The sequence below is a fragment of the Leptinotarsa decemlineata genome, unplaced genomic scaffold (assembly GCF_025532065.1).
Source record: "Leptinotarsa decemlineata unplaced genomic scaffold, Ldec_3_MD MMD2_tig00000199_RagTag_RagTag, whole genome shotgun sequence".
Lineage (NCBI taxonomy): Eukaryota > Metazoa > Arthropoda > Insecta > Coleoptera > Chrysomelidae > Leptinotarsa > Leptinotarsa decemlineata.
The window spans coordinates 15,477,809-15,504,297 of NW_027412544.1; the positions used below are offsets into that span (position 1 = coordinate 15,477,809).

A 26,489-nucleotide genomic window follows, 5' to 3' on the forward strand; every position below is an offset into this window, starting at 1 on the left:
GAAAAAAAAATTCTGCATATGCAACTGCCACGGATGTTGTGTCAATAATTCTCAGGACTTCTCCAATGGTAAGGTATAGTTGGTAATTATATTTTTTTTGTCCGCTTTTTCCTAAAGCCGCTACTATTGATAAACAGCAATTCCTAAAACAATTGACTTAAAAAGATGTTTACCGTTTGTTATAACCATTTTTTCATTTGTTGTACAAACTATCGCCCTCATCGGTAGACATATTCCCTATCCTGGAATTAAACACCTCTGCCCCCTGGTATTTATTTTGTTAAGTGTCAAAAATGTCGTTGGATTTAAATTACTTATAATTTTATTACAATTATTTTAGTACATCAATGAAAATATCACTTACGTGACAATGGTGAAGCAATTGAGATAATATACAAATATACAATCCAATGAATTATGGAAATTGAGAGAAAATCAAAGTATTTTTGTGTTTAGGTAACTTTGGCGGGTTTTATACAAACAATAGTTTAATGGCCGCAAATGTATAGGGTTCGGATGGAGTTGTGTCAAGATCGAAGACGCTACGAATAGTAAGTGAATCTGAGTTGACCAGTTTTTGTTTTTGTAATATCGTTGAAAAGAAAATGAAAAGTTGAAGTTTCCAAAATACCTTCTGGAGTCCTATATTTATTTTGGGTGTGAACAGCAAGGTGTATGTTTGTGTTGTAGTGATGTTTGAGATTGTTGTCTGGAAGTTACTTTGGAGTTTAACACCTTTTCCATTACAGAAATATATAATTTTCTTTCAGTTCAATTCGATATGTTTGTTAGTTGTAGTAAAAGTCTCGTCTGGTTCTCACCCCAAAAATGACGTCTGCAAATAGTCTAACAAATCCGTTGAAGAAAAACATTCTTCAACAACAAACTGCAGTTCCTGATAGCACAACCTCTGTAGAAAAAGAAATGTCCGAGTTTTCGATTGGACAGGATGTTCTTGTGAAACAAAAAGATGAGAGGTATTATTTTGGAACTGTTGTCCAAGTTAATAGCATAAGAGAGCAGTGTTTGGTGAAATTTGGAGACAATACTTACAATTGGTCTACTTATAAGGACCTAACAAAGTTGAGTACTCCAGAACAGGAAGATTTATTGTGTGTTGTATGCAAAAAATCGGCTCCCAAGAAAGAGCAAGAAATTACTGTTTGTGATCAATGTGGTAGGGGATACCATCAGAAATGTCATCAGCCAGAAATACCTATTAGCTGCCAAAAGGAGGGTGAGTAATTACCTAATGCTTCCATTGTATTAATTTTTTTTTTCATAATAATCATTTAATTGATAGAACTTTCTGTTCATATAGGTTTTGTCCAATAACTGATGGTTTTTTGATTTAATCTTACCAAATTCTGAGCTTGAGTCTTAGCCCCAAGTCAAGACAAACAATTGCAGCTATATACCGCTGGTTGTCATTCTCAGTCAATTATATTTTAGTCAGCGTATATGATTCTTACATTGAATTATAAACACCATTTCATATTTACTAAATCAGCAGTAGAAGATGAAGTATCACATCTGAAAAGAATTATTATGAAATTTTTATTATTATTATTATTGTGAATGTCTGTACTCGGGTTGACCATGGTAATGTTTCTAATGCTCTAATGCAGTACTTTTGTAGCAATAATGTTGAATCATTAATAATTGACGAAAAGAAGCTGAATGAATAGATTATAATTACTGAAATGCCATTCAAGGCCATCATCCATGTTCAGGATAATATAATGTATACTATTTTTGAAGAAGATATCAAAATTTTTCCCAATTTTTTGTTATTTATGACCTGTAGCTCATCATTAATATTAAATTTGAGTTGGGAAAGTTCTGTTTGTAATCAGCCGCAGGCTATTTTTGTTTTTATCAATTTCCTCAAAGTAGGATGTTTTCTCTTCTTTTTCAGTAAATTAGTAATGTCATTTCTTGCTATTTTGAAAATTCCTATTTTTCATTTTTATCGATTTGTGAGTCTTTGGAGCTTTTGTATGCTTTATCAAGCTGTTTAATTTTATTATGCACTTCCTGATCAAACCATGATTCATGAACTGAAATGCGTGTCCTTAGCGGATGAATGTTGTCAAATACTATTTCACAGGTAGAGAATATTTCTTCATATATGTGAGTAGTATCATTTGAATCTGAATTAAGTTTGATTTCATCCATATTTTTTTTCATTGAGATTCCTAAATGTTAATCACTGTTTTTTAATACAATAATGGTGATCAAAGAATGATCACTTATTTTCGGTGTGGGATGGACTTTAGCAGAGGCATATTTGTGATCAACTAGAACATACTCTATCAGTGTTATTCTGTCATAGTTATTCTAGTAGTATTGCGAAAGGAGATTTTTGAATTTAACTGTATAGAAATTATCACTTAACAGATAAACGTTGAAATCCCCTTCCAAGATACGCCATTTACAATTTAAAAGTAACTAACAACCTATCAACCATTGATTGGGACAAAAATCTACTTTAATAGTTTTACACCAATATGCATTATCCAGTACAAAGGTTCCTTAAAAAGAATAATCAGCATTTGAATTGACGTAGATGATGATACCTCCTCTATGCTGACCTCTAGAATCACACCTGACCAAATTGTAACCATCTATTTCAATTTCAGAACTCTCAATTTCATAAGTTATTCTTGTTTCTGTGATCAAAATTCATTTGGACAAGAGTATAATATAATACCACTGATTTGGTCCATTTTATTTAGCAAGCTTTAAGCTTTTAAGTAAATAATGTCAATATTGAATTGTATATTAGGGTAACAGTAGGTATATTTTATGACTATTCACAGGAATTCAGTATTATAGACCACAAGCTGTTGGCAGAAAATCTGTATTGGTATGGTATCAGGGGCTCTTTCCTTCAATAGATTATTTCTGATCTATCTAACAGAAATCAGTTTGTGCAAATAAATATGGAAACGGGAAGTTTTCATATTTATTCTAACAGATCTCCCTGTTCTTTCCTGCTCCAGGTTATTAGTCACTGAGATTTTGACATTTTGAGTATGTTCTGTGGACTCTGTACCATTTGTCCTGCATATACTTCGAATGTAAATGTAAAACCATTTGTGATATTGTCTGAATACTAATCTCACCCTGAAGTATCCAGTTTGTTAACCGCTAATTCTTTTCGTGCCCCCATATTTCATTGATATGATTCAATTAATCTATTGAAAATACTTTCCGAACACCAGAACAAAATTTACGGCCTTTCTTAATTTTTGTTCAAATTAATAATAATAGTATTTATTTCGCACAAGGGCAAATTAGAAAATTTGTATAGTACAAGTCAAAAGGAATAGTGTACATTTTCATCCCATTACATCGGGAAGTGATTTGTTAAAAAGATTAAAAGGATTATGAACAACATAAATATATCATATTGCTTGAGACAGTTACCTCTAGAAAGTGCCCTCATCCACATCTTCTGCTGCAATGAGCATTTGTTTTAGTTTGTGTTTAAATACATTGTGCACTTTAATGTCCTTTATGTTTTGAGGAAGTAAGTTGTAAAGTTTTAGGCATTTATAAAAACAGCCTTTTTCTAGCAGTGTAGTATTATATTGAGGGTAGCAGAATATATTCTTATTTACTGTGTGGTGTGGTTAGGAGTTAGAAGGTTCAGATCCTCTACAAGATTCATTTACTCTAAGTCCAGCTATAGAATTATAATTACTCTCTTTTGGATTATAAAGGCCACCCCAAAATATAATTCGGTAGCACATGATGAAGTGAAAATGACCGTAATATGCCGTTCGTAGGGTAGTCTGATTGACGACTTTTTGGAGTTCCTTCAGAGAGTAGAAAACTCTACTAAGCTTGTCGCAGAGCAGTTGAATGTGTCTATCAATGATGACCCCCAGGAATTTGGTGAAGTCGAGAAAGGAGATTTGTGTGTTATCGATTTCAAATTAGTTTATTTGACACAAATAGCTGAAAGCATTGAATTACAGAAAAAATATATGCAATTATGAGTTACACTACTGATCTGGTTATAGCACAATTTTTTTAGACTCCTGTGACATCATGTTGAACTTGATGGTTACCAGATGGAATCTGGAGACGGTTATCTTCAATTTCCATATTACCTTCTTGTAATGTACCAAAAGAAATCTCGGCTCCTCAACTACAGGGTTGTATTTTGTCTGTCAGTGCTGCCATCACTACTAAAATATATTTCAACACTAGTCTCCGCATCAATTATGTTTAATATATGAATCAAGTTCTCTACCGAGTAATGGTCTTTTTCTTTCAAATTTTGATGGTCTTTTCTCCATTTCGATCATAACCTATACAAATATTCACCGACTATTATGTTACCCAAAAAGAGTGAAGGCAATGTGATACCTTTTCATGTAAATCAATATGTCAGTTTTGAATTTGACAAAACTTTTAATTTGTTTTGATTAACTTACTGAATATTCTATTCTGAACACGCAAACACATGATTACTTTGATCGTCCGTGGTCATTGTATAAAATTAGCAATACCGTAGCGCCATCTACCCATGGGCGTACAAATGAAAATAACGTTGAATTTTTGTTCGTTAAGTAATTTTATTCTGTAATTTTCTTGGATATTTTTCACACTGATGCATCTTCAATTGTAGCTTTGTCCTCCTGACAATACTAAGTGGTCATTGCACTGCATATTAAAAATTCAATATAGTCAAATAATTTTTAAAAAGAAGGAAAAGGCAATGAAAGTTGGAAGAATTAGTAAAATTTTAATGGTTTAAAGAAATTTATTTTGAAAGGAAATCAGTTATTGGCATCAATTTTTTTTTCAATATTATAAGTGAACAATATTTTTGGGAAAGAAAGTTTTTGGCTTTCTACTACTCCATCTTGATACGTGTAATTCTATGTTTATATGAAAGTAGCTGTTTCAGGAGGGCTTTCTTCCAGTTTGTGTCTGCAAGTTACTTCTTTGCATGATCTACACACCCATGTATAGAGTTACTTATTTTCAAATTGATTACTTCCTTCCTTTCTTTGGAACATTCCCATATTTTTTTGTATCAAGATGGAGTAGTAGAAAGCCAAAAATTTTCTTTCCCAAAAATTAATCACTCCTAAAAAATATAACCCCTTCAATTTGAACAATATTGTATGGAAGAAGACAATATTTAGAAAATTTTTCGAACATTTGAAAACAATCTGCAGATACATACGAACATGGTGCTAGATAAGAACAGATTATGGAAGGACATCCCTATCAATATGCTATTTCTCCAAAGTTGTTCACACTAGTTGAAATAGTTCGGAAGGGGTTTCACAAAACTGTTGGGTTATGATTTCCTTTTCTGCTCCCTGGTTTCAATTACTCTCACTCAGGACTGGCTAAAGAACTCAATTTTCTTGATTTGGGATAGAAATCATCCAAGAATGTGGTATTGCAAAACGTCAACCCTATTTTTGTCACTTTCTCTTGACATTTTTACTACTTGAAACTCAAGTATAGCGGTCCAGATCAGGTGGCAAGAGTGAAACTCTGCCAAACTCTGAAAACTTTATTCGGTTTGCAGTGGAGCAGGCAAAGAGTATGTGTTAACTATCTTCTGACAATCCAAGTCCCTACATATGATGATTCAGAAGATTACGCCCTGTAAGTGGGCCTAAATGAGCTCCAGACAACATAGGTCTTTCCTACTGTAGTTTAACAATTGTTTGGTACCAAATTTCACATGATGTATAAATGTCTGGGAATGGTCCAGTCATGATTGATTTTGAAAGTTATCTGAAACTCTTCTTGAAGTCCGAGTGTTGAGTGTTTGTTTGGCAAAGCCTAAGGTGGTACCAATGCCAGTTAGCCTTAGTTATCTATATGCCGGTGATAATAGCTTAGTGATTGCAACAGGGAAAGAGGCAGTGACATCCAAATAATACATTTGATTCGCAAATTTAGCTTATTGACTAGTTTTTTTTTTATATCGACATTTAGATTGCACAATCTTTGGTTCTTCGTTTCTATAGGTTATCACAATAGATTACTGTGGTTACTTAAGAAGTTCAGGTATTCCAAATATTAGCACCTTTCTTCATGATTGTCAATATTTATTTAAATTGGTCTATACTTGTTTGGAAGATTATTGCTTTTTTTTAGGTATTTGCTAAAATTGGCCATTGGTGACAGTTTTTAACATAGAAATTTTTTTCTAGACTTTGTGTGTGTTTATATCGCTATTTTAAATAATAAACTCTCTCAATAAAATGATTGATTGTAAATATCATAACATGAGAATGAAGAAACTTTTACTTTCTATTACACATTTATATCATAAAAAAATACTAATATATTGATTTTTAGGTGCTACATGGATGTGTAAAAGATGTGTTGAAAATGACCCAAACAGACTGAGGAAAAGTGATCTAAAACACCAACGAAGAGATTCTTTGCGAAACTTCTCATCTTCATGCAATCAAGAAATCCAAGTGATGCCTTCTTCCACAGTAAAAGTATTTCCCTATGATGTAAGCAACAACAGTTATACACATATGTTCATATTATACTTAAAAATAGTATTTTAATATTGATTGAAGTGGAACTGACTGATACTTGATGAAGATCCATATTGAAACTTATTAATCCAGTTCATGGTGACATTTTCACTATGTAGGTTCACAAAACCGGAAAACGGTTTGCTATACAATAGCTTACTGAAGTGCAAACGATCAGTATAGCGAAACATGTGTTTCAGTTTCGCAATACTTCATATTGAAAAAAATCAAACAGTAAGATTTTTTTTAAGGTAGAATTTTCAAAAAGAAAAGGTTGGAAATGAACTGGAGCTCATTCAGGCCCAATCCTGTTGTTTCTAGCAAATATCTATTGTAATATTGTAGCTTAAAATATTATTTTCATATTTTTAGCTAAACACGCTGAACTGGGATACATATCATAGAGTAAATAGTGAACAAATCTATTGTTACTGTGGAGGTAACGGAGAGTGGTACAAACAGATGTTACAGTGTGGAAGATGTAGACAGTGGTTTCATGAAGGGTGTCTCGATTTCCTGCAGTATCCATTATACTGTGGTGATAGGTAAATATTGAGTATTATCTATTATTATTTAGTGTACTATGTGGCAGCTGTAATTAATTTTTTGGAAATTTGAAGTTTTATCATGTATATCCCCAGTTCCTAATCCTGTTCTAATCAATAAAAAAAGGTAATGCGAAATTGAAAAAAAGGGACAAATGACTAGCTTCTTCCTTTAGGCGACTTTGTTATGACATATTTTTATTATTTGCACATGTTGAAAATAAATGGGTTTTCTTGAGGAAAATATTTTGACATTTTTCTTTTTCGAAACACAACCTTGACAGTAAAAATCAACAACATTCTTATTTTTTTGTAACTGAATTGAAAGTAATATTGAACAATTCAAAACAGTATTTCAATAAACTTATATTTCAACAATCTCACTAATTTATTGAAATAAACCTTCATGTTCACCTCCTAGTTTCTCACAGATCAAATCAAATCAAAATATACTTTATTGTCAGAAGATTTTGTATCCAATCGACAAAGCTTTGTAGGTATAAATATTAGCATAACTAATGGTGTATAGATAAAAATTGGCAATTAATAAAGGTTTGAATAAAACAGGTACAAGTACAATAAAAATAAATATAAAATGGAATACACTTTTAAAATGATTCATTGAAATACTCTTGCAAGCTATAATAGGGTCTATCAGCTAGCAAATTTCTAACTGCTTTCTTGAATTGTACGTTGGTTAGATTTGGAGACCTCATATCTACTGGTAAGCGATTGAATAATTTTCCACCATTATAAAAATGGAAGCCTTGATTAATGTTGAGTTAGGTATAGGAAGTTTTATATTAAATATGCTATTACGAGTAGCATTAGGAGAAGAAACATAGTCAAACTTCGTTTTATGTTTGTGCACCACACATACAGTTTCAAGAATGAACAGTGCAACGACGGTTAAAATCTTATTGGCCGCAAAATAATTTCTGCATAATTCCCTAGGTTTGACTTTACAGAGACATCTTACTGCCCTTTTCTGTAATATCAACACAAGTGAGAGAAGGGTTGCACTGAATGTTCCCCAAAATGGTATTCCATATCTTATTTGGGATTCAATTAAAGCGTAGTAAACCATTTTTGCTGTGTGAAAACCCAGCTCGTTAGAAATCACCCTCACTGCATAACATCCGGAGGAGATTTTACTCTTGAGTTGTCTGATGTGTTCATCAAATTAGAGCCTATTATCAATATACGACACCAAGAAATTTTGTGTTCAATTTGTTTTCCAAGATATCATTGTCTATTAACAGTTCATTTAGCAGACATTTAAATTTAATTATATTTGTTTTGGAGATATTCAAGGATAATAAATTAGCATCATACCAATTTTTCACCTTTTCTAAATCAGATGATATCTTTTTATGTAGCTCTTCTGAGTTTTTTTCCTTCCACCATATCGTAAGGCCTTTCTTTTGAAGAACCAATTGAAAAAGAAAATCTACATCAAATGATACAAGAACAAAACTCTTTCATTAGCGAAAATAATTCATAAAAATGAATCATCTGAAGTACATTTCTTATAAAAACAAATATATTCTTGAAAAGAACCAATGAAAAACTCATCAATTGGCAGAATTCAAATGTTTATGATAATTCATTACCTCTGTTTAACAAATGTCACTTCAATCACTTTTCAACAATTTGCCACAATCGCCAGATTGTCATGGAGATTTTTCAAATTTCAATTTTAACAAAAAACATGACCATGTAGCTACCGATGAAAGTTATTCAGTGATCAAATCTCCGGAGCAATTTTTATTATTTATTCAGTATTCTGCCATTTGACTAGATATTCTCCTGCATCTGTTTTTTTCTTGATGCCTTCCCACAGACTCCTGTTATTGTCTTGCAATTTTTCGATTTTGTTCTCCCTTCTTGAAAGACGTACCAACACAGATTACTTATTTACTCAGAACATGTCTGGACCTATAACCTTCTGAAAATAACAGTTTATCTGGGTTTCCATCAGGAAAATGTTTTCAAATTTTATTTTTAATACAAATCTGACAGTAAAAATCAACAACTGATTCGCTTTTGTTTTGTCATTTTTTTTTTCCCAAATGTAAACATTGATGTGGGCTAGCGCTTCTGTCAATGGAATGCCGAAGTACGTGAGATCTCTATTTTATGAAGAATCAAGAAAGCCATAGATCGCGTGTTTTTGTCAACATATTGTACATAGGGAGGGGTCCAAGTGTTTACACCATGATATGATGCATCTTGTTTGTAATCAACTGAAAAGTAATGTAAACAGAAAAATATTTCAATGAATTCATATTTGACCAGCAAACTTATTTAACTTACCCTAATCTGAAATTAAAACTGAATTTTGAACCAGTTTACCTCGACTAGTTGAAATGAAATTTCACACACACAGTTGGTTCTTGCGGGATTGCAAGTTGAAAGTTAAGACTACGTTAATCATTAGCTTGCACAAGTTTTAAATTCTATGGTTTGTGACTCTTAAGGAGGCTGTTTAATGGACAAATATATTTTAAACAGAGTTTAAAACCAAAATGGCGGATGTCCCAAAACAGCGATTTATCATTTCAATAGTAACTCCTGATGTTATCCAATGGAAGGGTATGAGGAGCCAACTATGATGAACAAAATGACGTCATTCTGAATCCAATATGGCAGTTGTCCCCTCATTGATAAACTAGATAGATCAAAACTTACAGAAAAAAGGCCATATAATAATGATGCATTAGCGGAAATGAATACCAACTAAAGTGCGTAAAATGAAGTAATAGTGAAACAATTTTTTTCTAAATATGGTTAATAAGCTTGTGAATGAAATAAGTTCTGCTCAGAATAGATAATTGATTCTAATAAATATAAATTATACCTACATACTTAATAAATATCCTTATCATTTATTAATGTTCTTGTATTTAATTTACAGTTTAGGTAAAATCCCATCAGTAATTACATAGTAAAATCAAATATATTTTTTATTGTAAACCTATATAATTTAATAATTTGTAAATGAGATACTGAAAATCATCGTGATTACTTTACAATGGATTTTAGTACTACTATCATTGTGATATAAATTGTAATTCCGGTCAACATTGACATTTCTCAAAAGTAAATTTTCGTAAATATATATGTAGTTGAATTCATTCGGACTTTCATTGTCTACCATGATATAAAATGATTTGAAATTCCTGAAATAATCAATAAAATTGAAATGAATAGCTGAAAATAACAATTCATAGTCGTCACCCGAAGACGAAAGTGGATACTAACAATCGAAACATCATAAAGTAACTTTTTGATTTTTTTTTTTTCATTGTTGAATTTTCAATTGTTGCTTGTATTTTATTTTATTGTAATTTCATTTCAGAGTTTTATTGCTTAATATTCTCAACTATTCATTTATATTTAATTGATTCTTTAAGGGATTTAAAATAATTTTATATCATATTGGACTAATGAAATTCAACACGAAACATTATCAACAACCTTCAAAAAAATGTATAGTTGAAATTATTGTTGAATTGCAACAGATTATTCATGTGAAATCTGAAGCAAAAATTAAGTTACATGATGAATTTCCATTGAATTGATATTGTTTTATTTATAACTAGTTGTTATTATCATTTACAAAAAGATCTATATTATTTGAATGGAAAAAAAGCAGTGTCCCAATGTTATTGCCCTGTGTGTGACACACTAATATTCTCATTGTTGCAGATATCGTTGATTCTCCTTTTTTTTTGTAGACAAATAGAGGGCTGCCACTTTCATGCCATTGCTCTCCAGTTTATTGAGAGCATTTTTTAAACTTTAGTATTGACAGTCAATATGTCAATATACCTGAATTTGTTAAAATTGTTCGTATTACTACTACCACTAGTACTGGTAGTGTCCCTAATATTTGAGTGATAACTGAGAAATTTCAATATTATCAACAACTCCATGATGTTTGGGAAGAGTCTTCACCTTGACAACAGTATTGACTCATTTAGTTATATTTCGTCAATTTAGAAAATGTAGAATTTTTGTAAGAAAATTTTCAAATTTATCGTCGGTCTGTGTCCCTTCAGTTCAGCGAAGCTAAAATTTTGCACAGATGATTCTTCTGTTGATTGGAACAAGATAGGAGCTTTAAGAATTACTTTTATAAAGTTCAAAAATAAAGACTGCCTTACTATATGTTCTGAGTACTAGTCTTAATTTGCATGTGTTCTCCTCTATCAAATTTTTGATTTGCATTCTTGCACTCCTTGTGAAGGTTATGAACATAACAAATAAGAAACAATCGTTTATTAATCATAACTGGCACTTGAACTATTGAAGAAAGCAATTGATTTCAAAGCGAACTCTTTACAAAGATGTGTAAATAATGCATAGAAGTTACCTTCAGATACAAACTGGAAGAAAAAGCCTTTTCGAAACAATTACTTCAATATGAACATTGAATTATACAGAAAACATTTTCCTATTCATTTTATACTACAAATATTCGTTATGAATTGAATCAATTTCATTTTTTAGGTTCTATGTATTTGTATGTTCGATATGCAATCATGGAAAAGATTTTCTGAGGAGGTTAGAGATGAAATGGGTGGATCTGGTACATTTAATGATATTTAATTTAACCGCATATAACTCCAAAAAGTATTATGATTTGGATACTGTCGTCATTCCTTATATTAATGATAATTGGCATGCACTACAGCTACCACCAAAGGTAAGTTTAACTCATTTTTTACACACTTTATATTAGCTTCACTTGTATGTATGTATGTATGATTGTTTGTATGCATGTTTGTGTGTAACTCTCAAGATCGGGATCTGTATTGACAGAATTATCGGCATTATTGCTTGATCTATTCGCGGGCAGATGGCGCTGTTCGTAACCTAATTGATATTTCTTGATCTATTCCTACGTAACTATCAATTGCAATCAAATCAAAATTTACTTTTTTGTTGAAGATGAAATCTCATTGACAAAGTGTTACTATTCTAAGAAATATAAGATACACAACTTAAAAGATGTTGTCAAAGATAAATATTATTGTCAAAGTGTTATTATTTTAAAGAATGTAAGTTATACAAATTGAAAGTAATATTTGACCATTTGGTGCATTTTGGAGTGAAAAAGTAGTCAGAAAGTGATAATATATATGCTACATATTGAAATAAATAATAATATTAATGAATATTCTCATGCAACACATAAATGTAAGTATGAGAATATAAAAACTATAAAGCATAAAAATATAAAAGTGAATGGATATAAAATAACGGTAAGAATCAACTTCGATTGAGCTATTCGCGTGCAGATGGCGCTATACGTAACCTCCTTGATAGGTTGTTCAAAAGAAAATCAAAATAAAAAATATATTTTAAGAATTATAAGTGTTAGCGAAATTTTGTACTGCAGATGAAATATTTAAATATTTTCAATTACCCGTGATTCAATACAGAAAAAGGTTTTGAACGAAACGGAAGATACATTTTAAAATCTAATTCGATTATTTGAAAGCAAACCAGAATATGGATTTCAACAATGAAAACTTTATCGTAAATTGTACACATAAAAAAAAATCAGTTACTTAAATATTTAAAAAAATCGAAAAATTAGAATTAAGGTGCTTGACATATCAAATCAAAAGATTGATTTGAAAAATAAAATTATTCAAAAATTCAATTATTTTCAGTCCATTAATATTTTGAATGAAATTTCAAATTAAAACATCAAGACTGAATTGTTTCTTGAAATTATTACTGCAAATTTTCTCTTTACTTCGAAACAAATTTTACAACTGTTCGCCCTCTGTTGGAGACTTACTAAGAACTCAAACCAATGCTCAAACTTTATTATGTTGTTTGAGAGCAATTTTACGTCTTCGTGCGCCGTCTGATAAAGACAATTTTTATTCAGTTTTAAGGAAATGAGTGTCTTTAAATTCAATGTATATTAGATTTCCTTATTCCGTTGATAAGTATGTATCTATATCGAGGCAAAATGTATTATTGGATGATTATTCGTTTTAATGATTCACACTTTTTTTCAAATTTCAATTGGACTTACTTATTTTTGTCCACTGATCAGGAACACAATTGTTTATAAAACTAAAGAAAAAAATGATCAAAAAATTATCTCTACACAAAGATGTGTAGATCATGCAAAGAAGTAACTTTCAGACACAAACTGGATGAAAAAGCCCTCTCAAAACATCTATTTTCATATAAACATTGAATTATAGAAAAGAAAAATACTTTCGAAACAAATACTTAGTGTCCGACCGAAACTGGTTTTTACGACCGAAACCGAAAACGAATTTCGGCAACGGTCTCAGTTTCGGCCGAAACCGAAATTTTCTTACACGGATTATATGTTTTGAGGGAAAAATAAAGAAAACAATAATCAGTCAGTCCTAATATTTTTATCTTTAAATCACAACGTTATGCAGTCTTCGAAATTTTTACTTATTGATAATCAACATAACAAAGCCTTATTTAAGGAAAAATATTAATTGCATCTTGAAAATACTTAAAATAGGTGAAGTGTTTATTTGAATATTAATGGTTTTTCAAAAATATTAGACATAAAATTACTTATTTAAGTTGTTACCTAATATCACAATAGGTACATAATATTTATGTAATAAACAAAGTAAATCACAAAGTAAGTCACGAGCCATGACATGATTAGGCACGTGAACTCCGCAAAATGTCTTCGTCTCTTGTATGAAATTCAACCCACCGAACATGACCGATCACAGCGTGGGAACTCACGAATGCAGTTTCGGTTTTGGTCGTAGTTTCGGCAGGTTTGCCACCGAAACCCGTTTTTTTGCCGAAGCTCGACCGAAACCGAAATTTCGGTCGGACACTACAAATACTTTTATATGAACGCTGAATTATACGAAAAACAATTTTCTCAATTCAATTTGTATTCAAAAAATTCTTAATGGAATCGAATCAGATATAATTCACAAGATTCCTACACAATATAATTAATGAAAGAAGTACAATTTCACTTGGAACACTCATCCTCACTTTTGGTCCGAACTTTTTAACTTATTTATTTCAATTTTCCCGAGAAACATTGGCTTTTTATAATAGCGAAACATTTATTTGCAAATAGCAATAGCATTCTAATTCAGGATATGTTAAAAAAAGATATATGTTTAAAATATGTTTTTCCGTTAACCAGATGACGCACCCCTACGAACGACAACTCTCAGAAGTCGATACTTGTGCGAGCTAAAGACTAACGAGGTCTTACCTTTTAACGTGTGATTCCTAACGTGTGATTCCTAACGTGTGATTCCTAACGTGTGATTCCTAACTTGAATTCAGAATTAGATAAGATTTGCAAAATTTTCATATCTCATATTTGATTGATAATATTGAAAACTGGATGTCCACTAGTCATGATATATATCCTATTCTTTAGTACCTTTTTTGTTGTTTTTTTTGTTTTGGCCAGTGGCTTTGTTAATTTTCCTATTTTTTCTTTTTTAATTATAGATTGCAAATGTAACTAAGTCTGAAAGAAGAGAGAATATTATGTCTGTCCTAACAAATAATCGTAACCGTTTCAAATGCGGGAGAGAAATTAAAAAACGTACTACTATTTGGGGATTACGGGTTCGTCTTCCCCACCAGCGCCATGCATTACTCTTCCCCAAACTGGTCCAGTCACCGAAGAAGATTTGCAGGAACTGTGGCAAGGAAATAAAAGACTGCAGTTTTTGAGTTTAGATAAAAATGCCCCCGTTAAGAGAATAGTTGCGTCTGATACGCAAATGAAAAATATCATGATGGGAGTTTCCTATCAGCAAAATACTGGGCATTCGGAAACAGACTCACCTTGTCCCAGCCCAGAAATTGCTGTTGAAGAACCAGTAATTGAAAATAACATTGATAATATAGTACAAAAAAGAAGCTATATAGGTGCTGGATGTGCCAAAAAGAGTGTACCTTTCAAAAAAATGAGCCTGCAAAGAAGAAAAAAGTTGCTGGCCTTGAGCAGCAGAGAAAGAGATAGGATTTTGAAAAGACCCAAGAAACGGAAAATCTGCGAGGAAAATTCAAATGCCTCTAAAGAAGGACACATAAAAAGACTCAGTTTAGATAGTAAAAATAATAAAAGTAACGAAACACTGCCACCGACTCCCCCGACATCTGTAAGTGCACCTCCGACACCACCTGCTTCTACATCTTTAATATCAGAGTTGAGTAATGATTTCTCAGAAAGCTCTAATAACCAAACCAAAGTAACTAGTTCCAGAAAATCAAATTTATTGGAATTAAACTCTGAACTGAATACCCCTTGTGATACGTCGGGGGATGAAACCAGTTCCAAGAGTACCTTGGATACAATAATTCCCCCTCCAAAAGATTTTGAAGGAAAGAACAATCCGTTCTTGGCATTGTTGAGAGTTGTGTCCGAGGATGCAAATCAGAAAAGTAAAAGGAAGAGCAAAGATATTACCCTTCCTTTACCCCTGACAGCTGTGATACCCGGAAAGCCAGTGATGAGACCTATGAAGAGGCAGTTGAGTGAGAAGGATATAGTTATCGGCCCAAATGGACAAGTTAAAAGGAAACGATTTCGTAGGGGCAGGAACCCCAATATTAACTATTCCAGTGGTCAGACAGCTAGTAAATCTGCTGCTGTGGTGCCTGTAAAACCTGACAAAGAGTGGAACCAGAGGACAAGTAGCTCACCAAATAGTACCAATCTTGGTAAGTGACAACTTTTATGTAGTAAAGATGTTTCATCCTAATATGTTTCGGATTTTGTTAGTTTTTTCATGATTTTCTGCTCGGATTTTAGATAAACTCTTCAATGCATTGAACCTGTTTCTCGTTCCGTCGATGAAAGGGTACAGCTGCATAACCAATTCCTAACCCTTTGATGAATTGCTTTTATTTTTTAAAATCAATTCAATTCAATGGTGAAAAACCCATTGCTACAATTTTAAGTCAATTTCATAATATTCATCAGCACTTACTAAATTATTCTGTGAAAATATATTTTACATACCATTTGTCAACACCAATATCTGATAATTTTAATTAATTCCAATACATATTTCGAGATAGCTCCTAGTGTTTTTTCCCTTTGGTATTTATCACAAACTGTTTCTATGATGTGCTTCAATATAATCGATTCCATCAGATATTTATATTGTGTTGTTTAAGTTTTCAAAATTAAGATCCGTTTTTTTTAATGACTAGTTGAATCCATTCATGTATTCACCAGTTCTTTTGCAGTTGTGAAGTAATATGATTGTGAATTGATGCATGTAGCCATTACTATGTGGTAGAAATCATCATGTAAAATGAGAATTAAAACTTCCTGTTTCTATACCACTTTGTATTTGTAACTAATAACGTTACTGCAGTTTCGTTGTACAAAGACATTTTCAAATGAATACAATAAACTGAAATAATTAACAATATACACCCTTATATAACTATACAAACACTGTCTGTAATAACAGAATGTCCTTAATGACTTTATTACCTGAATTTTGTTTACATGTGATAATATGGGTACGATAATGTGAAAACTGGCGAGTAGACCAGGTCAATTTGGTCATTTAGTAGGTTAAACCTGCAATATTTGGGAACTTATGGTTGCATTCCAAGGAATGGTTTGAAAACGTCGAATCTCTCTCTCAATAACTCTCTCAAGCAGAAATGAGGAAGTCAGTAGTGAAAATCTCACAGTAAAGTGGTTTAGTAATTTAGACTTCCCATTGATTAAGTAAAACAAACTTCCATCTCTTTTTTTATTCTCGCTAAACAACTGAATACATTAGTTGTAATTGAGCAAGTAATGATGTTTCTAATTCATTTTCATGAAAGGTAATTGTGTGGATTATGCCTTTAACGGGCGGCGGTTGCGACAGAGACCTGAGAAGCCTCAAGAAAAAGACAAAATCTCCAATCCACCAACTCCAAAACCCAGCCCTGTCAAACAGGAACCTGACATCAGTATGGACGATCTCAAAAGTTCCGTTAATATTTATTTTGGAGCTGCGAATCGTATTGCAACAGGAGAAAGATTCGTGGTGAAAGCCAAAAGAATTGGACCCAATGGTAAAATGGACTATTTGATAGAATGGGAGGGGCCTAGTACAGGAATGACTTGATGAGCATGCATTATTTTGCTTATCCTATCCATTGTAGTGCTTTGAGGCTGTTAGGGGGGCACAGATTTTTTTTTATTTCTTTCGGCTGTTCGAGGGAGTCTACTGCTCAAAATCGTACAAAATATGTTATAGGTAAGATGTTAGGTTACCTAAATATGTGTCTTATTTCAAAGTTCTAAAAGGTTTTTTTCGATGTGGTTGCCGGAAATGTTGTTTTAAAGAAGGTACATTATTCGTTTGACGTATATTTTTTTCCAAATTATGCTGTTTCATTTTCTTTAATGATATTGTCATATACAGTGTCATCTAAAAGAATAATAGTTGAATTATTTTCTTGCATTGATGACAATTATCAGGAAATTTCTTGAAATATGTCAATTATCATTTATGAAATTATACTATTTGATACAAATATGTCAAACCTCCAAATTGATAGATATTCCCCAACATTTTCAAATACAGTGAAAGGTTTTGTTCATCAATTCATGAACATTTCTTTATTCCCATGAAACCACAATGTTTTATACAGAAAATGTATACAGGAAATATTTATAAAGGAGTATAAATATAAATTTTTAAAGAAAGCTAATTCAAAATTTCTTTAATTGATAACAAAAACGAACAAATATAATGTAAATTAATACAAAAAATAATTCTTTAAAGCCACTTAAAATTTTTCAGTTTTGGAAAATTGTTTAATGTCATTTGGTAATTCATTATAGGCAATTATTCCTTTGTAAAATATAGATTTTCTTGAAAATGCAGATATGAGATTTTTAGTAACACATTAATGAGCTATCTTGTTTGATGACCATGTACATTTGTATGGTCTATACATTTACATTTTATATTTGTATTGATTAGACAGACTACATTCATCTTAACAGCTTTGACCAGTTTGAAATAGGGTAAATATACCTGAGTTCTTTCAATATACTAATTAAATGATAGACACCAAGTCAACAGGTACGTTTTCTTAAAATTCATTCACTTTGAAGAAACTAAATATAATTTTATTAAGTGCTTTTTTTGAAGTGCAAATCTAACCAATTAAAATGATACTTTGTACAGAATAATAATGATAGTTAATCTCAATTTTGAATTTCTCACGAATTTCTAGAGAGTTTATTTCAAAATAACGTCATTCTTCATATTGGTTTCGTCATATAATTGAATTTAACTATAAATTGTGAACTTATGATGCACTGTTTGGAACCTTTGGTGTAGTAATGAATATTACTGGAGTTTTTTTTTCCCCCAACACATCGAAATACGTGTCGAGGTGTTAAAAATAACGATTTGGTGTTGGGGAAAAAAAAACTCCAGTAATATTTATAAATTGTGAAGTCAAAAATATGTTATCAAATTTATTTGTATCTTATTTTTACTAAATTCTTCGGTATAGGCTTTCTTGGTGTCTGATGAAAATCCTTGTAGGGTTTGTATCTAATTTTCTAAAACAACTGAGAAGGTTGTTTGTTGAATCGCTCTTTCTTCATTATGTCTGTGTGACGTCTACATCTCATAATCACTAACAAATTCAACTTGGGGAGTGCAGTGCAGTACAGTTTAAATTATAATTTTCAACTGAATTATCTTCAAAAGGTATACTATAAATACTGTTATTCATATATAATGTTGTTTATAATTTCCTCATCACTGCAAGCAAAATGTCTCGCAAATGAAATATCATCAACTAAAAAATCGTCCAAATATGAAGTAGAAATTATACTAAAGTTCAAACTAAAAAAGCACTTCAAGATAAATTCTAGGTATGTATAGATAACTGAGAATGGTTAATCGCCCAGTGAAATTTGTCAGTGTTTGAGACTTGAAGAATAATCGAGGAGACAATTGATCATGATATTTGTTATATAAGCCAAAGACTAGAAACAACTCTTTTTACACATAGTAAATTTCAAGATCAATGACAGGTTTTCCGCCTTTGAGTGTGGAATTTTGTTCAGTCTAATCTTTGCTAAGGTGCTTCTTATTCACAAAGATAATATTCGAGCATCATACATAATAGAGAAACTTTTTTTTTCTTTCCAAGAAAATTTTCAATACTGTAATGTATATTCTCAAAGTATTTTTAACATTTATTTACTTACTTTCTCTTACTGTTTCTAAATGATAATGGAAAGAAAAATGTTTTCCTTTTTTCGTTCTGTATCAAAATTTTTGTCTCTCAAAAGATTGTATAGATTATAGTATTTCAATTTGGAGGAAAATCCGCTGAAATATAAAAAATCAGGGGAAATAGCTGTCACTTTGAGTGGTTTGAAGTAGGGAATGATATATTTAAGTCAAATATTGTTATTTTGTCAAAATAGGCGTATTTGCAGGTTTTTCTTAAAAAATTTGTCAGAAATGCAAAATTGGATCTGTCTACTACCATTGGTCCTCACGGTATACTTGAGACTAAAGTGCAGTCCTCATATCAACACAATACATCACAACTTTACTCAACCTGAATCATTACCTATAGGAAGCTGTGATAATTATTGTAAACTACTATGAGCTTATTAGATAGAAAATTAATACTGATATGATTTAATGATAGGGAGCTAAAAGTGTCAGCAAAACTTATATAATTTTCTAAGATGAACTTTTATCACATTTCACTTGAAATTATGGTATGCAATTATTCTAATTAAAGTAATATTTTTTTAACTAAGAAAGTTACAAGGTGCATAGAATGCCTGATGTTATCAGTTGAACTTCTTTCCTATAATAATAATATTTATTACTTGAAAACACAGTTTAAACGTGTCAGCGCAATTTTCCAAAATAGGTTTTTTTAAAATATGATATAAAACAAATTGAATGCATTAAAGTTACTACCACTGATTTAATTTATAAGTTATAAGTAAAACCATTGATTTACATTATTATTCAGCATTCAAAATGCTGAACGTACACCAATTGACACTGCTTCACAACATCAAGATTCATAAAATGAATATTGAAAGAATTTTTTGCAATTTTAGTAATTTGTGGTAATAATTGTTCATTATTTTCCAAACTGCATTTTTTTTTTAATTTATGGTTGTTATCAGCCTTTATTCACGAATTTTTAAGTGGAAATATAATTGCATAACTGTTAGGAAACCACAAAGTAAGACGATCTTTTTTAGGAAAAATGTGTTGCCATCACTTCAATTGCAATTTTTTTATTTAAAACATTAAACAAATTCATAAATGTTAGTGGTATAATAAGTAGATTTGTTTATTAAAATATGTCATTAATTTTTATAAATGTAAGTTTCTCAATATTAAAATCCTAACACACCTAAAACACCAAATTTGTGAAGACCAAATTTTATAGTAATTGATCTTTATATCCAGTCGAGAGATTTTGACAAAACAAAATAGGATTTGTAAAAACACCAGGGTTTCTATGCATCTTGTAAAATTATCTGTTAATTAAAACATAAATATTGTCCACAAAAATTCGAATCTTTATGGTCAATTCATTCAGAGGTGTGAATTTTCCCCCTCCCACTCATAAAAACCATCCTTATTTTGATTCAGAAGAAATATTCCGGACATGGCAAAAATATGAGTTTAGTTCATACACGGTGAGCAAGTTCAAACAACTACAAAAAAATACAAACTTGAAAATAATTTTGGGATGCAGGTTAAAAATTTCTGAGAATAATAAACATCTCTTACTGATAGTTCGTACTGGAACCTCTGGCATAAAATTAATCTATTGAAAACACTTTCCCAATACTAGAACAAAAAATTACGGTCTCTCTTAATTACGTAATTACGGTCCCTCGTAATTTTTTGTTCTGCTGTTGGGAAAGTGTTTTCAATGGATTTATCTCTTACTGATCCGCATGCTTGTGTATCATATTCTTGCACGCTTACTTAATGATGTAATGAAAGGAAACTCCAAACCAATGAATATTTAGAATAGGAGTTGTCGGATGATTATGGTAAGTAGAGAGAAATTCGCGTAAGCCATCGTTTTCAATCCCTATAAGTGCCTCTAATGACGTGAATCGCTTCTTCCATCCTGAAAGGGTTATTTAATATCTACTTCGAAGCATTTGATTAGAAATTGTTGACTAACTAGAAAATTAAAATATACTTTGAAGATGTCATAGATTCTTCCCTTCTCTTAACGAGTCTAGAAAATTATTAACATTAGATTTGAAAAATTTTATTTATTCCACGAGACCGTAATGACCTCTCTTATAATATACCTGTATTTATTCGTTCAATAATTTTACGAGGTATTTTAGAATACATTTGAAGTGGATATATATATATATATATATATATATATATATATATATATATATATATATATATATATATATATATATGTGTATATATTATATTATTAGTTTTACCTGTAATATTTTCCCTAAACTTTTTAGAACTTTGAAATATTGAAAAAATGACTCCCGAGATAAAAAATACGATTTTTCTACAATGATTTGAATGAAATAAATGTTTCTTTAAACGTTCATAAATACTGCCAAAATGAAAATTAAAAAAGTCACTGCCATTATTGTTGATGATTTTTTACTTATTGGTTGTTGATATTCGGAATTTAATCTACTCCAAATATCACCTTGACCATAGATTGTTATACAAATTTCAATCCCTTAAAATTGAAGGGGTGTAATGAATGTTTTAATTTATTCAAAATGATTTTGAATGTTGCAAATGTTGTTGATATTTTTTCTCTGTAGTCGTACAATTTTTATTGTATTTTATTATTTAATGTCATTTATAGTTTTATTTATTTAACCAAAACTGCGTAATTATATTTCTAAAAATACACATTTGCATGTATCTGGAAATCTGAAGAAGTTTTAGGCTTCTTAATTTTCATCTGTGATGTGATTGAAAAACTAAAATAACTATTCTCAAAATGAACACATTGAAAAATTTGATTAATTGTAAATTTCATTTATTTTAAATGTGTAAATGATTTAAAAACAGTATCTGCCCTATTATTATCAGCTGACTTCTATTATGTATCAATAATTCAAATATTTTTGCACTTGACAGGAGTATGAAAGTTAGGGCATTCTGTGGTTTTGAAAGTACATTTAATAACTGCTTCTAGACTTTACTTTGCTGATATAAGTTTCTTATATTGATGTAGTTTCATACTCTTTATTTGTACATTTGTAATGTTTAAAGTTAATGCTTCAAGCTGTTGATTGTTATTGGTCAATGTTTATAAATGTATCAAACCCTACATCTATGTGATGGAATGTGAATCAATTGATCTTATATTAAATTGTATGTTCCAATGATGAACATTTTCCCACACATCAGGTTCTACTACACTTTTTTCAACTAGTGGTTCACTAACAAAGTTGCCATCATCAGATGATGATGAGATCATCCCCTAATGGCGCCAATTTAGTTGATAGAAATCCTGTTGAAAATGCGTTGCCTTTTTAGTGCAAGGAAAAATCGTTTTTGTTGGATTCATTCTATGCAAGAAATTACAATTCTATATTTCAACTTGTTTGAAAATAAGAAATGCTTTTTACCCAGAAAGGAAATGAAAGGAAATAACCTTCAATTGATACTATCCATATATTTTCATAATTGCAAAATATTTCAGAATTCAAGAATTTATTTGATTTTTATGCATTATTCTCAATAGAACTGAACTCCTTTTTGTGTATTTAAAAAGCAAAATATACCTTAGAAAATTTGGAAAATGAAATGAACAAATATATTTCTGCCATGACATACTTGGATAATTGCAATCTTTTACTAGAAATTATTATTAAATGTATATAGATTCCTTATTTCAATTATTTCAAGTTATGTAATTTTATAATTCAAGACAACATGTGATCACAGTAGAACTCCAGTTATATGGATCAACCGGGACCAACTCTAGTCTTGATAATCAAATATCTGGTTTAAGATACTGAAAAAACTTCAATGTGGTATTTGCAACATCATTTCACCACAGTAAACATTTAAAGTAGGTTATTCTGAATATGGTATATAGTTGAATTTGTACAGTATAAAGATTATGATCAGAGTCAAAAAATGCCCTACTCCCATTTTAACTGTGAATACTCATTATTTTCAGCTATAATATCCCAAGGACATTGATAACTAACAAAATAATTTTATCACAGTTTTCGAAAGCACCTTATTTGGTAACATCCCGACGCCGAAGGCGGAGGGATGTTACCTAAAATAACGTGCTCGAGGAAGTTGTGATAAAATTATGAGTTATTTATCAATGTTCGAGGGATATTCGGTGAGAAATTTTTTTGCAATTCGAACAAAATTATTTATTGAACACAGTTATTAAAAGAACAATTCGTATAATGATATTCCGTTGATCTTGCGCTATTTGCCTCGGTTACTGCATAGGTGTTTCCACGCATACTATTGATTATTTGGTTATGATGTTCCTGATCAATATTCAAATAAGGTTTTATGGAATTTCCATTATTGTGCCCAGTAATTTTCAACAATTGCTGTTCTTGAACTCCACTCTTAGCTAGTTGACTGACTGCAGTTGCTCTATTAGAGTGATTGGTTATTTTCCTCTGTTTCGTATCCAAGCCAATTGCTTCAGCAGAAGATTTCGTCCATCCGTTGATTATATTTCTACCCAGAGGCATATTGTCATACCAGTTATCGCTTCCTGTCTTCCAGTGACGATTTGGCTTTAAAAATAGTCTATTTGTCTTGATATTTGTGCCTCGTTTTGATAATAATTTAATGAATAATCTGACAGGACAGGCATTGTTATCACTATTTTGAACTAACCATTTGCTAGAGGCGCAGTTCTTTGAACCCCCTTGGCAGGTTTTACTGAAAATTGGATTATATTCTATCCTATTAGTTGGAGATCCATTGTTGTCCTTTTCGATATGAAAATAATCAACTAAGCAAGCAGCACCTTCACCACCTCTCCAAGCCAATTCCACCGCTATGTGATAAAATTTGCGTAGGAGTCTTATAGGGGTATTTTCATCCCAAAAGTTTATAATTTTACTCATTTCATTTGAAGTTAATGGTACTGAGCCTGTTTTGCGTTTACTTTGATCTGTTTGTAAATTTCTTCGTGCTGCGTCGCGTGCATTCCGCGCTTGTTTGAATGCAACACTTTTAAAGGGGTCTAGCATGATATTATACTCCTTGTAATACTTTTCTTGTAATAATTTGCTTGTTATATTCCATACGGTTTTAACAGTAGCCTCCTTAAACTCTGTGCTATCCTTTTTTCTCATATTAATCGCCCAATCCTTGAGTATTAATGCAAGCTCTTCGAGAGTACGATTTCCATCCAATTCATATTTTCTGGCGTCACAAAACTCCATAAATATTTTCCAAGTGTATTTTTTACTATTGACAGTATTTTTTGGTGTATTTTCTTCAATGATTTTGTCAATTGCCGCATTATTTTGAACACCAAAGCGAGGAAGTGACATTTTCGAAATAAATTGAATTACTGAAATGTCAAACAACTTTATTGTGTTGGTTGCTTAGCAATGTCATGACATAAGTGATAACTACCCGTGAAAACTATCCATGGGTAGTTATCAGTGTAATGATGGTTTCATTGGTTATTTCGACACACATGACTAGAAATAGACAAATTTGATAGGATAATTTTTTTGGCAAAAAATTTTCAGTGTAATGATGGTTTCATTGGTTATTTCGACACACATGACTAGAAATAGACAAATTTGATAGGATAATTTTTTTGGCAAAAAATTTTCAAGGTAATTTCCCCGGGAAAATCTAAACGAATAAACATTTGTCTCTCAAAGAGATCTTGATGATTGGCGATTCAGATAATTGGAGTTCTAATATAAGAAAAAATATATGCTAATATCGACAAATTTGTCAAAAACATGTAATTAGGGATTCCAAATATATATGTAGGTAATTTCAAGATGAAAGTAAAATTTGATTGGATAGTAAACTAGGAGTCATGGAATTTTGAACCAAAACAACAAATTTGCAATTCTGTATCAATCATTGCCCAAATTCCCTATTGAAACCAAAATTTCCAAAAAAATGCATACATTTTTGTTAGATTTTCAATACTTTGACAACTTAGAAAGATAAATGACTTTCAGGGTTTTGTTGCATTAAGTTGTTGGAAGTTATAGATAAAATATAGGTAATCATTTAATTGGGATGTAGATTTGATGCTTTAATTTTTACCAACTGTACAAATAAATAAATATTTTTTTCTGATTGATTAGCTGAATGAGACTGATTTCTGGGTTCAGATACTTATCATTTTTACTATGTATTATTTAGTTAAAATAACTTTGATCATTGTAAAATTTTCTGTAAATATAATTTTAGAACAAAAATGTAAACTATTTACAATGTATTTCAAAAATGCGTTTGATAAATTCCATAAAAACTGTATTTTTATTAAAAAAAGCATTCAATTAAACAACTACAAATGATTTCTACCAAATATTTTTTTACAGATTCTCCCTTTTTCCCGGCATCTTTTGAATGTTTCACTTCGAAACCAAAATAATTCATCATGATTGAATAGAATATTTAGTTCCAGTTAACATATTACAATTTCAATAAACCAATAATCTGCATCTGATATAAATTGGAGACATTGTTACTCGACATCAACTGATGATAAATAATCATTTTAATTCCTTTTTGGTATTTGGATTCTCACATTCTTTCTTCTGGATTTCGCGTCAACGACAAGTTGAGCTTGTCGTTTCAAATAACCTCTTGAAGGTACTTCTTCTTCATCCTCAGATCCTGAAAAAGTTAAAACGACAATAAGAAATGATCAACGTTTGTTTGAAGGTGATTGACAATGTTTCGTGATGAATTTCACTAGTTCGGACTTCCATTGTCTATTATATAAAATGTTTTGAAATCCCTGAAACAAGTAAAAAAGAATAATTAAAAAGAATAGTTGAAAATAACTATTATATTAAGCAACAATAAACCTGAAATGAAATGATAGTGAAATAACCTACAAGTAAAAATATAATAATTGAATAAATAAAAATTAAAGGAATGCAAAAAGAAAATAATAAAAAAAATAAAAAAGTGTAGAGATTCCAAGTCACGTTAGTTCACGACGTTTCGATTGTTGGTATCTACAATCGTCTTCTGGTGATGACTGGACTGATTCCTCCGAGAGATGACTATTTTATAGGTCGTTGAAATACTTTCACTTTCTCTACTTTCCATTTTCCGCTTCACTGATTCCGTGAGAGATGACCGATTTGGCGGGAGTTGGTCATTTTTCGTTTGATGATGGGTTT

The 26,489-nt window shown here is 30.9% G+C and overlaps 2 protein-coding genes across 2 annotated transcripts in view; one reads left to right on the forward strand and one right to left on the reverse strand.

Moving 5' to 3' along the window:
• The first annotated feature begins 268 nt into the window (after positions 1–268).
• Pcl (polycomb protein Pcl) lies at positions 269–25,652 on the forward strand. The gene is given in 8 exon segments (XM_023170500.2): positions 269–551; positions 793–1,237; positions 6,343–6,506; positions 6,906–7,078; positions 11,594–11,789; positions 14,582–14,708; positions 14,711–15,802; positions 16,931–25,652. Coding segments are annotated over 7 exon segments (2,448 nt in total). The 5' UTR covers positions 269–551; positions 793–828; the 3' UTR covers positions 17,218–25,652.
• Positions 25,167–26,489, reverse strand: part of CCDC151 (Coiled-coil domain containing protein 151) — a 39,840-nt gene continuing 38,517 nt past the window's right edge. The window contains exon 9 of the mRNA XM_074173044.1: positions 25,167–25,974. Within this exon, the coding sequence (XP_074029145.1) occupies positions 25,856–25,974 (119 nt within the window). The 3' untranslated portion in view covers positions 25,167–25,855. The remainder of the gene's footprint in view (positions 25,975–26,489) is intronic.